At 34.8% G+C, this 15,520-nt stretch overlaps 2 protein-coding genes across 2 annotated transcripts in view; one reads left to right on the forward strand and one right to left on the reverse strand.

Annotated features, from left to right (window-relative positions):
- Positions 1–6,950: 6,950 nt before the first annotated feature.
- On the reverse strand, positions 6,951–8,611 carry LOC128867362 (uncharacterized). The gene is made up of 2 exons (XM_054108512.1): positions 7,943–8,611; positions 6,951–7,866 (listed from the first exon to the last, which is right to left on the reverse strand). Exons 1-2 carry the CDS (start codon positions 8,217–8,219, stop codon positions 7,556–7,558), a joined length of 588 nt encoding a protein of 195 aa, XP_053964487.1. The 5' UTR covers positions 8,220–8,611; the 3' UTR covers positions 6,951–7,555.
- A 1,390-nt stretch (positions 8,612–10,001) lies between these two features.
- Positions 10,002–15,520, forward strand: part of LOC128868208 (mitochondrial folate transporter/carrier) — a 37,356-nt gene continuing 31,837 nt past the window's right edge. The window contains exon 1 of the mRNA XM_054110039.1: positions 10,002–11,345. Within this exon, the coding sequence (XP_053966014.1) occupies positions 11,192–11,345 (154 nt within the window). The 5' untranslated portion in view covers positions 10,002–11,191. The remainder of the gene's footprint in view (positions 11,346–15,520) is intronic.

Here is a 15,520-nt window from a genome sequence, read left to right on the forward strand (position 1 = left end):
TAATAACTTTCATTTATATATTTTACATATGGCAGCACGATGTTGCAGGATTGCATTTTGTACTTCCTCAATGGCCAAGGCGAATTCGTACAAGGTGAACACACATGGTGTACAGAAGCTAAAGATGGCGCCTTCCGAAATTCGTACCTTATTTTTTCGGATTTTGCGGAACCGGAAGAAGTCATCGCTTGAAGTAAACGAAACAAATAGGGGAAAGAAGTTACTAGTTTCTAAACATTCAGTGAATGGTTTGGTAATATTGTGATTTAAAGATTTGTAACTTTTTAGTTAAACAAAGTTATGAAGATAAAGTGCCGCCTGTTAAATTTGTGAAGGCACGCATTATAAAAATATTTAAAACTCGTTTTGTTTTTTTAATTTCTATGCCGACGTGTCGTCGTTGTTTGTGTGTTTAATTTCTTGTGTTTGGTCGTTGCTGTTGTTGTAGCAGCATGTAGAGTTTGGCAATTTCTATTGCCTTCGCTTATTCTTCCGCTAGACAAACAAGTAATTTTCCTTACTCTTGCTTGAACATTCGTAAGCGATGACGTACCAGCGAATTCGGAAGGCACAGTCTTGTATTCTATCACTTGTTGCAAATACTCGTACATGTAAATTTACATAAGTGCGAATTTTGATTTTGCCATTTGGTGGTTTGAGTGTAAAAATCAGGTAAATACTTTCAATTAGTTTTACCTCGATTTTTAATCAGAAAGTAAAAAAAAACTTGTCACTTTGACATTCAAACTACCAAAATGGAAGAAAAACAAACCTAATCGCCTGTTCTAGTCACACCACCCAGAGGAATGATGGAGAGCAAAGTTTGCACTGATAGATGCACAACATTTCTTCGTTCAGTCCAGGCAATTATTGTCTTGCTTCACGGTTACGATTCTATATCTGTTTTTATAACAACAGCTAGTTGGTCCAACTTAGTGCAATCATTGAGGATAAATTTGGCTAAGTTAATGTTTTTATGTATTATGTATTATATGAGTGTTTTCAAAAAAATACAAAGTGATCTTTATATAATAGGTATATATATAGCAAGAACAATAATTTTATATTGTGATGAATCCGACCGAACAGCTGATTGAGAAACAGGAGTGAGCAATGCACGATCTGAGGTGCATCCATAACAGGTGATAGGAATAGAACAGCTGCTTTGTTTTCCTTTGCTGATTGAAATGTTAAAGTAATCAAGAAGTAATCGAAGTAATGATCATTGAAATTTGATCATTCAAATTGGAGAACAAAATATATGTCTATTTGATTTTTGTAGCACTGGTATCACCCTGTATGAATTCGCCTTGATTTCAGCTTTTGAGTTAATAAAAGCGACGCCAGCTGTATCCTCAGTTCCAAGGTGGATTTAATAAGGTGACAGCATTCACCCAGCTGAATTTTTCGCCGTAGGTATGGCTTACGTCAAAATGATATGTTTTGTTTGTATGTATTGGTATGTTTTCATTCGTATGTTTACATTTGCTTGTTGATTTTGACATGATGCTTGCACCAAACGCAACAACAAATACATGTAGGGTTTTACTTATATGTGTTTGCTGTCACCTGTAATAAATTCGCCTTGCTCAGTTCGCAACAAAATAAATTGAGTAATTTAGCAGAGCAGATGGGCACCAAGAACAAGGAGTTGTTATCTATGAAGGAGTTCCTGTGATCAAATGCACAATCGCATATATAAGTAATTTAATAGTATCTATTAGATAGTTTGACGTTTGCAACCTTTAGAAAAGAATGCTGCGGGAACAGCAAAAACGCCAAAGAACTAAAAATTTGTTAGAAAACTAAGAGATCATCCTACTTTAGAAATAAACGCGTGAATGGAAAAGAACTGATTGCAGATTGGTTGAACAAAAAAAACAAAGCAGCACTACAATATTTGGATTAAGAATTCATGAAAAATAATACATACAATTTCAAGTCATATAGCAACCAAAAAGGCGAATTACAGTTGCGAATTGAGTGGTCGCATATAAAAAGTAATAAGGGAGCATATACGAAGTGCTAGGTTGTCAAAAAAGTCTTGCGGTATTTCCGCAAGCTTGTCTTTGCAAGCGCGTAGTTCTAGTTGTATTCGTCGCATCGGTTCACGCTAGAGCTTTTTGGAAAACTCTTTTCACGTGCTAACACGTGTTTGATTAATTGTTGTTTGCTTTTAGTCGTTAGTGAGTTATAGCGTCGCAAACATGGAGCAAAATAAAGGGAAAATACGGCATATTTTACAGTACTACTACGATAAAGGCAAAAATGCATCTCATGCTGCCAATAAAATTTGCGCAGTTTATGGACCCGATACAATTTCCATTTCCACCGCACAACGATGGTTTCAACGTTTTCGTTGTGGTGCAGAGGTGAGCGAAGATGCGCCACGGTCCGGAAGGCCCGTCGTCAAAAATTGCGATAAAATCGCTGAATTGATCGAAAGAGACCGGCATATTAGCAGCCGTAGCATCGGCCAAGAGCTGGGCCTGAGTCATCAAACCGTTATAAACCATTTGAAGAAGCTTGGATTCAAAAAGAAGCTCGATGTATGGGAGCCACAAATAACAATTAAAAAGAAAATGTAAAAAGCAAAACTCGTTAGAAAATCGTTGGAAGTTGTCTGTAATTAAAACAACTGAAAATAGAGCAAATCGAAAATTTGTATATTACCATTGTAGAGGAGTAGTTTAACTCTAAACAAGCATATTTCTTTTTACACACATAAAAGCTAACGGCAACAGCAATGTTTACTTAGCATAGGGCTGTTGACTACGAATATATAACATAGTTTGAGCAGAGAATGTTAATGCAATGAGAAGGTGCAAATGTTACTGTGAGCTTTTTTTAGTACAATTGAGATTTGAAAGATTTGTAATAAGGTCATTTAGCACACCGAGTTTATAGACACCTCACTGACTTTTGCCCACACAAAAATTAGAAACACCACACATCTTTCACCTCAACACACAACACATTTCTCACCTCGACATTAAACCAATTAAATTTTTACTATTTTCGTATTTTTGAAATAATAAGCGAATACGTAAAATTTATTAAATTTTTTTTTTTCAATTACATTAAAAAAAAACGATTTAAAAAAAAAATTTATAAAAAAAAGTTTGCGCCGGGAATTGAACTCGAGTCTAACATGTGGCGAGGAAAAATAGGCGGTGCGTTTATTTCTTCGACTGCTTATTTTTTGACCATTTTGTTACTTTTGAAATGATAAGCGGATACATAAAATGTATTACAAATTTTTTTACGATTACATTAAAAAAAAAAAATTTAAAAACGAAAAAAAAAAAAATTCCACCGAGAATTGATGGCGAGTCACGTGGGAAGGAGAAATACGCAGAGCGTTTATTTCTGCGCCTGCGTTGTGAACAAAAGGTTTTGTGCATGCGCGCGACGCGAATAAATTTTAATAAAGTTCTGAAAGTAATTCATGAAGTTTTTCATTACATATGTACATTCAAAAATGAACGTATACTTTATATGTAAATAAATGATGGTATATGATAATATACATAAGTACATAATATGTATGTACATGTCAATAGGAGGTATTTGCATTCAGAAAAAAAGAATGGTTTAAGATAAATCAACACTTATTTTATATTGTATGTCAATTTATAGTTTATGTTTTCGACAGCATTTACATACATATGTATGTATGTACATTTGTATATGAAAAACAATAATGCACAAGCGCAAGAACATCATATCACATATGCAAAGTATGCCCAAATAACCTTGACTTATGTACATATGTACACATGCCACAGCACATCACATTCTTACAAGAAATCAAATACACATACGCACTAGTGAACGAGTTTCTTCCTAACAAGTGCAAAAACAATTCTGCTCTATGTATGTATATATACCCACTTTATGCCCAAGCATATATACACACATATACGAGTATACCTACTTGCCTTCTAAACTTCCTACAAAATAATTGTATTCATATGTTACAACATCCATGCACGTTCATACATTCATGCATATAGTATGCGCGAGCACAGCGCTCCCTTCTTGCTTCCGTGTACTTTTGTCTTTCACCAGTCGATATTCCTAATATTGTACTTACAAAAACACAATACTTTGATAGACGCAAAAGCAACAGCAAGCACAACGCGATGGCCGCTTTGCCACCACACATTCTAAAATGTTCTAGAACACAACAAAAACACATACTTCACATGCGCATGTCGCCCAAAGCTAAAATCTAAGCCTAGCGACTACAAAAACAAAATACATTCGTAGACGCAGTCGCAGCGGCCATGATTCTATCAGCGACGGCGCTGAACAATTTAGATCAAAAACAAAAAACTTCATTCATAAGTTCGAGCTCATATTTCAATTTCATTCATAAAACGAGCCGCCCATATGCCAATTTTCGCGACCATCCGAAAATAGTCAATATTGGAATATTTCGCGTCGAATTGAAATTATTTGCCAATATTTTGTAAGTCTTGAATTTTTGTGATGTCGAGTGGCCGTATATATGTATGCACGCTTCTATGTATGTAAATATGTGTTCCAACTGCTCGACAGCCGCAGCTGCTGTGAGTCAAGTGTTCGCAAAAGCTACAGTAATAGGCACAAAAAAACGACAAGTAGTATATGAAAAAGTTCTGGCCAGGACATTTCGATACTAGGGAAAATTTCTAAACCATTATTTTTAGTTCTCGCGTGGTATATAAATATAAAGTTAACATATTCCTTTACGTATGTGGTTCTCCGATTGATAAAAAGTGCACAAAAGCATATGCATATTAGCAGCAAAGAAATAAACTTACTGTAAAATAAGAGTGCGGTTTTTTTGTAGGCTACTGTGCAGACATTCAGCCTTCCCATGAAGCACAAAGTGCCAAACATTTAATATTGAAGAAATCACTGAAGCTTCTGCGAGTTGTGTTGATGTGCAGTATTGTTCATAACAAAAGAGACCGATGTCTCAAAATTTGTAACCAAAATTTTTCAATCAATATGTACTTTTTATTTCAAAGCTGTAACACTTAACACTCGACATTAATATAAGTATTCATATACCAAATAATAAATTACACTTCATAAAAAAGGTCTAAAAAGGTATCTAAGTATATTATGGGGCAGTTTTGTTTTCGCTTCATAATTCATAATTTTCGGCACAATGCTGTGCCTTTGAATGCTCTCCCCTACTTAAGTGAGCGTATATATGTATGTATATGCGCATATGTACATATATAAATTCACGTATTTGTACTTGCATATGCCTTCTTATTGATTATTATTAATTTGATTCACTTGAAGAATTTAAAATAAAACCAAGTTTGTTAATAATACCTGTTGTTTTAATGTTATAATTATTAATTTTTTTATAATATATGAAGGAAAAAATGTATTTTAATATTTACCATATATGTACCTTATAAGATATGTTGTCTATACTAATATTATAAAGAGGAAAACTTTGTTTGTTTGTAATGAATAGGCTCAAAACTACTGGACCGATTTTAAAAATTCTTTCACCATTTGAAAGCTACATCATCCACGAGTAACATGGATTATATTTTATTTCGGAAATAGGGCTCGAGATATAGGTCAAAACGTGGACCCGGGTAACCTTCGGATGTGTATGTACAATATGGGTATCAAATGGAAGCTGTTGGTGAATGCTTTAGTCCAGAGTATTTTTCATGCCGCTCCGTGACTAGGGTCTCGAGATAGAGACCAAAACGTGGACCCTAGAATGTGTTTGTACAATATGGATATCAAATTGAAGCTGTTGGTGAATGCTTTAGTACAGAGTCTTTTTCATGCCGCTCCGTGACTGGGGTCTCGAGATATAGAACAAAACGGGGACCCGGGTAACCTTTGGTTGTGTATGTACAATATGGGTATCAAATGAAAGCTGTTGATAAGTGCTTTAATACGGGGTAATTTTCATACCTATTGATGACTAGGGTCTGGAAATATATGCCAAAACGTGGACCCGCCGTGTCTTTGCACCGAATTAAACCAAACTTACACACATTGTTAAGGAGGTATTGAAGATGGTTTCCGTATAGTTTGGATACCTATTGGTAGGTAGGGTCTCGAGATATAGGTCAAAACGTGGACCCGGGTAACCTTCGGATGTGTATGTACAATATGGGTATCAAATGGAAGCTGTTGGTGAATGCTTTAGTTCAGAGTATTTCCATCCGCTCCGTGACTAGGGTCTCGAGATAGAGACCAAAACGTGGACCCTAGAATGTGTTTGTACAATATGGATATCAAATGAAAGCTGTTGATAAGTGCTTTAATACGGGGTAATTTTCATACCTATTGATGACTAGGGTCTCGAAATATATGCCAAAACGTGGACCCGCCGTGTCTTTGCACCGAATTAAACCAAACTTACACACATTGTTAAGTAGGTATTGAAGATGATTTCCGTATAGTTTGAATACCTATTGGTAGATAGGGTCTCGAGATATAGGTCAAAACATGGACCTGGGTAACCTTCGGACGTGTATGTACAATATGGGTATCAAATGAAAGCTGTTGGTGAATGCTTTATGATATGTTATGTTATGTTATGTCATGTTATGTTATGTTATGTTATGTTATATTATGTTATGTTAATGTTAACTCATTGTCTATATCCATACAAAATATCTATCAAACAAATAAAATTAAAATTTTCTTTTGAAAAATGCAACCACTCAATCAGTATTTTCTTATGACGTTATCACGTTAAACTATCGTCAGTAAACCGACTTTACAGACAACCTCCTTTTTTAATTTAAAAATTAGTTTACAAAATATCATTCTGGATTTAACTTAATAACCATTGTTTAATATTATTCCTAGCAATTTCCGTTTGTATCATTTATAATTTAAGTATAAACAAAACATTTTTTGCTAAAGTTGTTTAATTGATCTATTTTCTTCGCCCTTCTTAAATGCGACCTTTTGTAAGGGAGTGTCAGAATTCTAATGTCAAAAGTGAGCAAACCTTTAATAATTGAATCATGAAACAAATACATATAGCCTATCTACATAGCTGTCAGTGAAGTTCAAAGCCTCAACGGACACATTGTGATGAGTCTATTAGTTATAGCGTATCAAAGCCATTTATTCATTTCCAAAATAAATGTAGATAAAATACACTTTACACTCTAGATCTGAAGGCAATTAAGCGCTTGAAATGGATATCAAACACAAATAAATTACAAGACCTATTTCAAATACTTAAAAAACGAACCCCTCAAATCACTTTCATTTATTTCTTGTGACATCTTTAGAAAGTGTGTTGAATGAAAAAAATCAACTAATTAAACTGTTTAAACATTTTACGAGTTCTATAAAGAAAACTTAATATGAAAAATTTCTTGCGATATAAAAAAAACATTTTATGTATGGTGGTGCGAAGCCCACTGTACTTTTTAAAATTTGATTGTGGTGGTCACCTATATACAGGTAAGGTGAAAGAGCCGATAAAAACTTGTAATTAAACTTTGATTCTTTAATTTCCATTTCAATTTTTTACGCTAAATAAATTATGCTAAAATAAATAAAGTTAAAAATGTTTTTCCAAGGGCTCCTGGAGCATTAAATTTTTTATTATATTTTCGTCCAAAATGACTTGCAAATCGATAAATGTATCATTGATTACTGCGTCACGCAAATGTATGTATTCCTCTGATCTTAATCGGGCTTGACTCTGACGGATGAAATTGAATAGCTCACTTTCAATTTTGGCGTACATATCGACGATATTTTGATGCGGAAGTTGATTGCATCGCAAAATAAAATTGTTTTCTTGAGGGCGAATCATCAATCGATACGAATAAAAATTCATCGCACTGACGGTTTTCGTTGATTTTTGACCTGCAATGCAAAAAATAAATAGCGTATGAAAATTATTTAAAAATCATATTTAAACAAAAATGAAATGTGTATGTACCAGTTGTTGGATTTATCATTGGTATGTTGATATGATAGCCATCGTCCCCTCTCCAAAACAAAATGGGGTATTGCAATGCATCATAACAGCGATGGAGTTCTGAAATACGTTGTAATTGCTCATTTCTACGATACAAAACAATTTCTCGTGACCGAAACTGTTCACCAACCACAACAATGGCTACTTCATCAATCGTTGGTACATTGAATCGTCTGGCGTGCTCCCCAATTGGTGTTTTATCGGCTTTTATTATGATTTTGTGGCCATCGGTGGGCATCAGATCGAGTGCCACTTTGAACAATTTCACCAATTCATTGTGTTGATGGAACTTTATTTGCAATTCATTCACGATTGATCTTCTCGTATTCGTCGAAATTGCACAGCGCTGATCTAATTCACGATTCTCATCACCAATAAAATATATTTGCAAAAACTGAATTCCAACGACAGCAAATTAATATTAACATAATACACTTACAACCACAACAGTACAACAGAAACGCTCATAAGCGTAAAATGTCATAACTCAGGAACGGCTGCACCGATTTCAATCAAACTTCACACAAACCACCTCCTCAAAGATAGAAAAGAACTCTAAAATTTGTGTGTCAATCGGTTCGGCGGCTCTTGAGTTATAAGATTACCAAGGAAATGTAACTTCTTTTTATATATATAGATTTTATATTTGGCAGCACGATATCGCAGGATTGCATTTTCTACTTCCATAATGACCAAGGCGAATTCGTACAAGGTGAACCGTCATGGGGTACAGAAGCTAAAGATGGCGCCTTCCGATAAGTCTAGCTTTGTTTGCCAATTTTGCCTACTGGTAGCAGTCACCGCTTGAAGTAAACGAAACAAATAAGGAAAAAAAGTTTCTTGTTTCTAAACATTCAGTAAATAGCTTGGTAATATTGTGATTTAAAGATTTGTATCTTTTAAGTTAAACAAAGTTATGAAGATAAAGTGCCGCCTGTTAAATTTGTGAAGGCACGAATTATAAAAATATTTCAAATTCGGTTTTTTTTAATTTCAATGCCAATGACACCGTGGCAAGAAAGTGTGTGTGTGTAATTTCTTGTGTTTGTTGGTCGTTGTTGTAGCAGCATGTAGAGTTTGGCAGTTCCTATTGCCTTCGCTTATTCTTCCGCTTGACAAACAAGTAATTTTCCTTAATTTTGTTTGAACATTCATAAGCGATGACGTACCAGCGAATTAGGAAGGTACAGTCATGCATTCTATCACTCGGGGCACATACATGTAAATTTGCATAAATGCGAATTTTGATGTTGCCATTCGGTGGTTTGAGTGTAGAAATGAGGTTAATACTTTCAGTTAGTTTTACCTCGATTTTCAATCAGAAAGTGAAAAAAAACTTGTCACTTTGACATTCAAACTACCAAAATGGAAGAAAAACAAACTAAATCGCCTGTTTTAGTCACACCACCCAGAGAAATTATGGAAAACAAAGTTTGCCCTGATAGATGCACAACATTTCTTCGTTCGGCCCATTTACGTCACAATATAAAAGTCGTGTTGGCTAGCTGTAAATTACTTTGTATTATCCTAAGTTTTAACTAAGATGCGATGTATGTATATTATACGCAGTCGCACGGTCGCTATTTTAGTAAGCAGATAATTTGCTGGATGTTGAAGCAAAGGAGAAAGCGCAGGTACTGTTCGTGAGGATACTGGGTATAACCGACCTCCAACGTACGAAGACCCTAATTGCCAGCAATAACATCTTTAACACTAGGCAATTATTGGCTTGCTTGACGAATACGATTCTATATCTGTTTTAGACGATCTAAGTTGAATCCATAATAGGTGATAGGAATAGAACAGCTGCTTTGTTTTCCTTTGTTGGGTGAAATGTCAAAGTAATCAAGAAGTAGTCGAAATAATGATCATTGAAATTTGAACACTCAAATTGCAGAACAATATATATTCGTATTTGGTTTTTGTATCACTGGTATCACCCTGTATGAATTCGCCTTGATTTCAGCGAAACCGGTTTCTGACCAAGTTTTTTTTTTGGCATTTTGGCCATCTTGCGATGCCAGCCGACAGGGCAGTCACATTTTGACATTTGACGAGTTTAGTTTAGAAACTTTATCTGTGTGGAATTTTCTTGAATATTCACAAGTTAAATATAATTACTAAGTTAAGCAAAAGAATTATCTGGTAAAGGAAAGTGAAATACGGCGTGTGAGAGTCAACTGAAGTGCATATAAGCTACAATCACATACACACGGCAGGTAGAAAAATTATTTCTGCAATTGAACGAAGGTATTGACGAAAAAGGCGTTCAGAAATTATATAATAAAACAATACTTCATGGAAGATGCAAAAATCTGTGAATTACAGTAAAATACAAGAAAATTTCTTCGGACATTATTAAATACTCATACATTTAGGGATTGTTTTAATTTTTCTGTCTGAGTTGACGGGTCGATGAAATTTCATCATCACCGCAGAGGCAGAGCCGAACGCAAAATACAGTCGTGAGCAAAGAAAAAAAAAAACAAAATCGAGAGGACTTTTTCATACATACCCGAAGTAAAAAAATCTCAGCAATTATTCACACCACGGGAAGATGTTTAGCAGTCATATTACAGCAAAAATAACTATTCCACTGAAAGGCCAAAACAAGAGCTTTTTAGTTAATAAAAGCGACGCCAGCTGTATCCTCAGTTCGCAACAAAATAAATCGAGTAGTTTAGCAGAGCAGTTACGCACCAAGAACAAGGAGTTCCTGTGATCAAATGCACAATCGCATATATAAGTAATTTAATAGTATCTATTAGATAGTTTGACGTTTGCAACCTTTAGAAAAGAATGCTGCGGGAACAGCAAAAACGCCAAAGAACTACAAATTTGTTAGAAAACTAAGAGATCATCCTACTTTAGAAATAAACGCGTGAATGGAAAAGAACTGATTGCAGATTGGTTGAACAAAAAAAAAAAAAAAAAACAGCAGCGCTACAATATTTGGATTAAGAATTCATGAAAAATAATACATAAAATTTCAAGTCATATAGCAACCAAAAAGGCGAATTACAGTGGTCGCATATAAAAAGTAATAAGGGAGCATTTACGTAGTGCGTGTAATATATCGATCGTAATTAGCTGTACGAGTGTCCAAAAGTGGACAAGAAAAAAGACAAAATTGCCGAAAGCACAAAGGAACCACGATTTGGTGCAACAACTGTGTCGGAGAAATCGGAAGACAAGAAGGAAACTACAAAAATGACTGCAATCAATTCAAAGTCGACCAAATTTGGAGGCAAATTAAATTTAACCTCCCATGTGAAGTATGAGCATTTATTAGCGGGCATTTCGGGTGGCGTAACATCGACACTAATATTGCATCCACTAGATTTGATAAAAATTCGTTTTGCTGGTAAGTGAAGTTATTTAAAATTGAAGCACATATTTTGATATAAATGCATTTTTATTTTAATTTAAGCACATATTTTAATATAAAAATGCAGTGAAGTTTTGAATTAATTGGCACCTGCATATGTAGGTTTGAAAAAAATAAAAGAACGGCATACAAAAATTAAAAAAAAATATTTTGTTGACGAATTCCCTTACGTGCCTTGATATTAAACCTGATAATGATTTTTACATTTGTATATGAACCTATTTTTTTTTTATAACTGACTAGTCTGCTGATATTTACTTAATTGCTAATGCTTCCCGTTATAGTTGTCATAGGTTTGATTAATATTGATAAAACATTCATAAGTGTTAGAGCGCGTGTTCCTATCACCACTCAATTAAGTGGTCTGGTCAACGGCGCAAAATGATATTTTATTTCAATTAATCTCAAAGTGTGTATGTAGGTGCTAACTATTGTCTACTCTTCGCGCTGGGCACAATGCTCACTAGTTTGTATACAATGCATTTCGTCTTGTATTTATTATGCCTTCGAAATAACCAAAGAAGCACAGCCCCAAGCGTAAACCATATGTCATTGCTCACTTGTCGACACGCGTCTGAAACGTGATTACCGCCAATCGAAAAATGGAAATTTTCGCTAACTAAACAAAACGTTAAATATACAATAGTAGGCACGGTGATATAGAGTCGGCTCTTTTCATTCAAAGCGCCCACAAAGGCTGGCTATATATCAGGCGTCGCCAACGCTATCATTAGGTTACCGCAGACATTATGGTAAATATTGCGACGGGGGCAATAAAACTCCACACTTACGCGGCGGCGCTACATACATATGTACATGTTCGCTTATTGTTTGGAATTGTATTTTTATGTATGCAGAGATGTAGGTAGGTTATATGTATATTTGTTATAACTAGAATGTGGTTTTTTCCGCTGACTTCAGCACGGTCAGCTGGTTTGTTTGCTTTTTAATGTGATTAAACAAGAAGAAAATCAAAAAATTGTTAACATTGTATAGGGGTTTTCAATAGGGGCATATCGTCACTTTTATACAGCATATTCTGAAAAGATTCAACGCTTCAAATCATCAAGAGGCTAAAAGTGAAAACGCGCCTTAATGTCCATTTAGGGGTTATATACAGTTAGAAGGCCGGAAAAAAGCGAATTTTCCCGAATTTTTTCTAAGAAAACTTAAATTTATTGAACTAAAAATTTGTACACATATTATGTTATCTTTTAACTGTATTGGTGCGTGAATGGGTTGGTGCGTGACTAACATACGTAATTCACAGAGAGAACGTAGATTCAAATCTCGGAGAAACACCAAAATTAAAAACAATTTTCTAATAGCGGTCACCCCTCGGCAGGCAATGGCAAGCCTCCGAGTGTATTTCTGCCATGAAAAAGCTCCTCATAAAAGTATCTGCCGTTCGGAGTCGGCTTGAAACTGTAGGTCCCTTCGTTTGTGGAATAACATCAAGACGCACGGCACTAATAGGAGGAGGAGCTCGGCCAAACACCCAAAAAGGGTGTACGCGCCAATTATATATATGTATTTTGTTAAAAATATTTATTTTGAAAGGCTACGGCTGATCTCCGGGAGCTCCTCTCAAAAACGACGTTTTGCGGTGACCACTATATCTCTGAACTGGATCCTCTGAAATTAAAAACCCAAACAGATTCCGTTAAAGTAATGTTAAATCTAGTAATTAATCGAAGGAATAAACAAAATAATTTTTTTATCAAAATGGCGGTTTCTCAAAAAAAAAAAAAAAAAAATCGATTTTTCACCAAAATTGTTTTCAGTATTTAATTTTTCGATACATTGTTAAAAAATAAGTTTTTTTTACCATACGAGGTTCGTTCAAAAAGTTGTCAGCCTTCAAAGAAATGATCTTCCAAAAAAAGGTGGCTGGCGACACGGTTTCCGGGACTCACAGGTATCTCAAATCAAAAAGACAAAAAAGATTCTTGTTCAGTATGAATGTCATCATCGTGTGAACTATGCTCTTTTAAAAGAAAAAAAAAATTGACTAAATGGCATACCTTCAAAGATGAAAAACTGTTTTTTTTTACCCTTTTTTGACTTCAAAGGTACGAAAAAAATACTAATATTTTTTTCCGAATGGTCATAGTTCACACGAAACGACATCAATTGTACCTCATTTAAATATTATTTCATCAAAATCGGTTCAGTACAACCGGCTATATCTGTGTCGACAGCTCGAAAAACATGGTTTCGAGAAAGTAAATAGCGCGTTTCTTCTTGAATTCGAACAGCTGGTTTTGTAATGATTTCAACCCCTAAATTTGAACGTGTGTACATATGTATGCTTATATCATATTTTTGTTTGTTTATGTACCTGGCAACTAGTTTTGCAGTTTTGCTTCCACAAACCAAGGCGCATCCATTAAAGGTGGTGGCACTAGGCCAACAACAATGTTCTGTACGTTTGATTGTTAAAACAAAGTATTGGAAAACTAGAAAAGAAATAATAAATTCGCCTTGCTTCATTCCGGGCTGACAACCACATGGACACGGCGAAAGAAAAAAAAAAACAAATCAGCTGATTTACCAACACCACCTTTTAATAGATTCGCTTTGCCAAAAACTAAACTACATTTTTGTGTATAAATATCAATTCTTGCTTTTTTTTTGCCTGAAAACTAATTTTGAAGTTTTGCTGTAGAGGTTACGTCACTAAAATGACTATTCGGAATTTTGAAAAATCGTTTTAGGACGATAGTTTTGAATATTTAATCTGCATAAACAAAGAAAAAAAGCGACATTTTTTTGGTCGAATGAGGTGAGATTCTTAAAAAAAAAATAATTATTTTGTTGTTTTGTTTTAATGTAGATTAAATCACCAATAAACTTCGTTTTTCTTTTAATTTTTGTTACAGTACTTAGAGCTACTTTGCGTATTTTTTACTACCTTTAGGCAAGAAGGGGGAAAACTGTTTCCCCTTTTTCTACATTCTTCGTAAATGCAGCCCTGTATGAGGGAGTGTCAGAACGCCTTTGTCATTATTTACCTTTTCCACCAACGGACCCATTTCGTGGTCTGAATGGCATCGCGTCCCTATGTGTGATGCGGCTGCCAAACCTAACCTAACCTTCTATAATTGAATCATGATAAATATGTAAATTTTGATCGATTAGAAATTGGCAGATTATGAAAATTACAAAATTCGTTTGCCTCCTGTTGTTGTTGTAGCAACATAAATATTCTCCTAACTTACATACGGGGAATGCTGCTGGAGTGACAGTCCTTGGCCGGAAATAAATCCGGGTCGTTTCGGTAACGTAGAACCGACTGTTGTGGCAACGTATGTCCCTAGTGAAACCCCCTTTATCACAATCGTGTTATTTTCTTATAAAGTGAGCGTTGAATAGTCAAACAATAAGGCGCAAAATTTGAATACATTAACAATAGAAAATCGCAAAAAGAACCAGGACTGGCAGTAAAAATGAAAGAAAGACTAAAATAAATTGCACACTAAATATGTGGGTTGGAGCATAACACTTGAACTGACTTGTTTTTGTTTAACTTTCATATTACGAATTAAAGTTTTTTTTTTAATTTTGTTATCGTCTGGGTTATGACGTGGTACTGGATTTTATTATTGTCGCGTGTATCCAATTAAGTTGTTTACAGGAATTTTAACACATTCGCAAGAAATTCAAAAACACACTCCTTTATTGTTATTATTATTTAGTTGAAGCTATTATATGATGATACATGATAATGCCCTACTGATATGGCTGGGTGATATATTTTGTTTCCCATAGAAATGTACATAAGCACCTAAGTGTATTTAACAAAGTTAAGTAACTATTTGACGCACGCTTATTGGACAACATGAAAATATACAATTTGTTGCTCATTTGTTGTGAACCCATTTGTATTTTTGTACTTGAATGAAGTATCATTTTGAGCGTGGACCAGTTCCACATTAGAAACTCCTCGACACAAAAACACAACAAGCATCAACAATTTCCGTTTACTCGTTATGGGTTTCGCGCAAACAAGTTTGTCTTGTGGCCTAATTCAATGTGCAAATGTGACATTTTTGCAAATCCTAAAATTATTGCTACTTACTTGTTTGTTTAAGAGTGGGAAGTGATTTCAAGGAAGGTACTGCATCGGAAAGTTGGGCGCGTCGCACTTT

Source organism: Anastrepha ludens, chromosome 6 (assembly GCF_028408465.1).
Source record: "Anastrepha ludens isolate Willacy chromosome 6, idAnaLude1.1, whole genome shotgun sequence".
Lineage (NCBI taxonomy): Eukaryota > Metazoa > Arthropoda > Insecta > Diptera > Tephritidae > Anastrepha > Anastrepha ludens.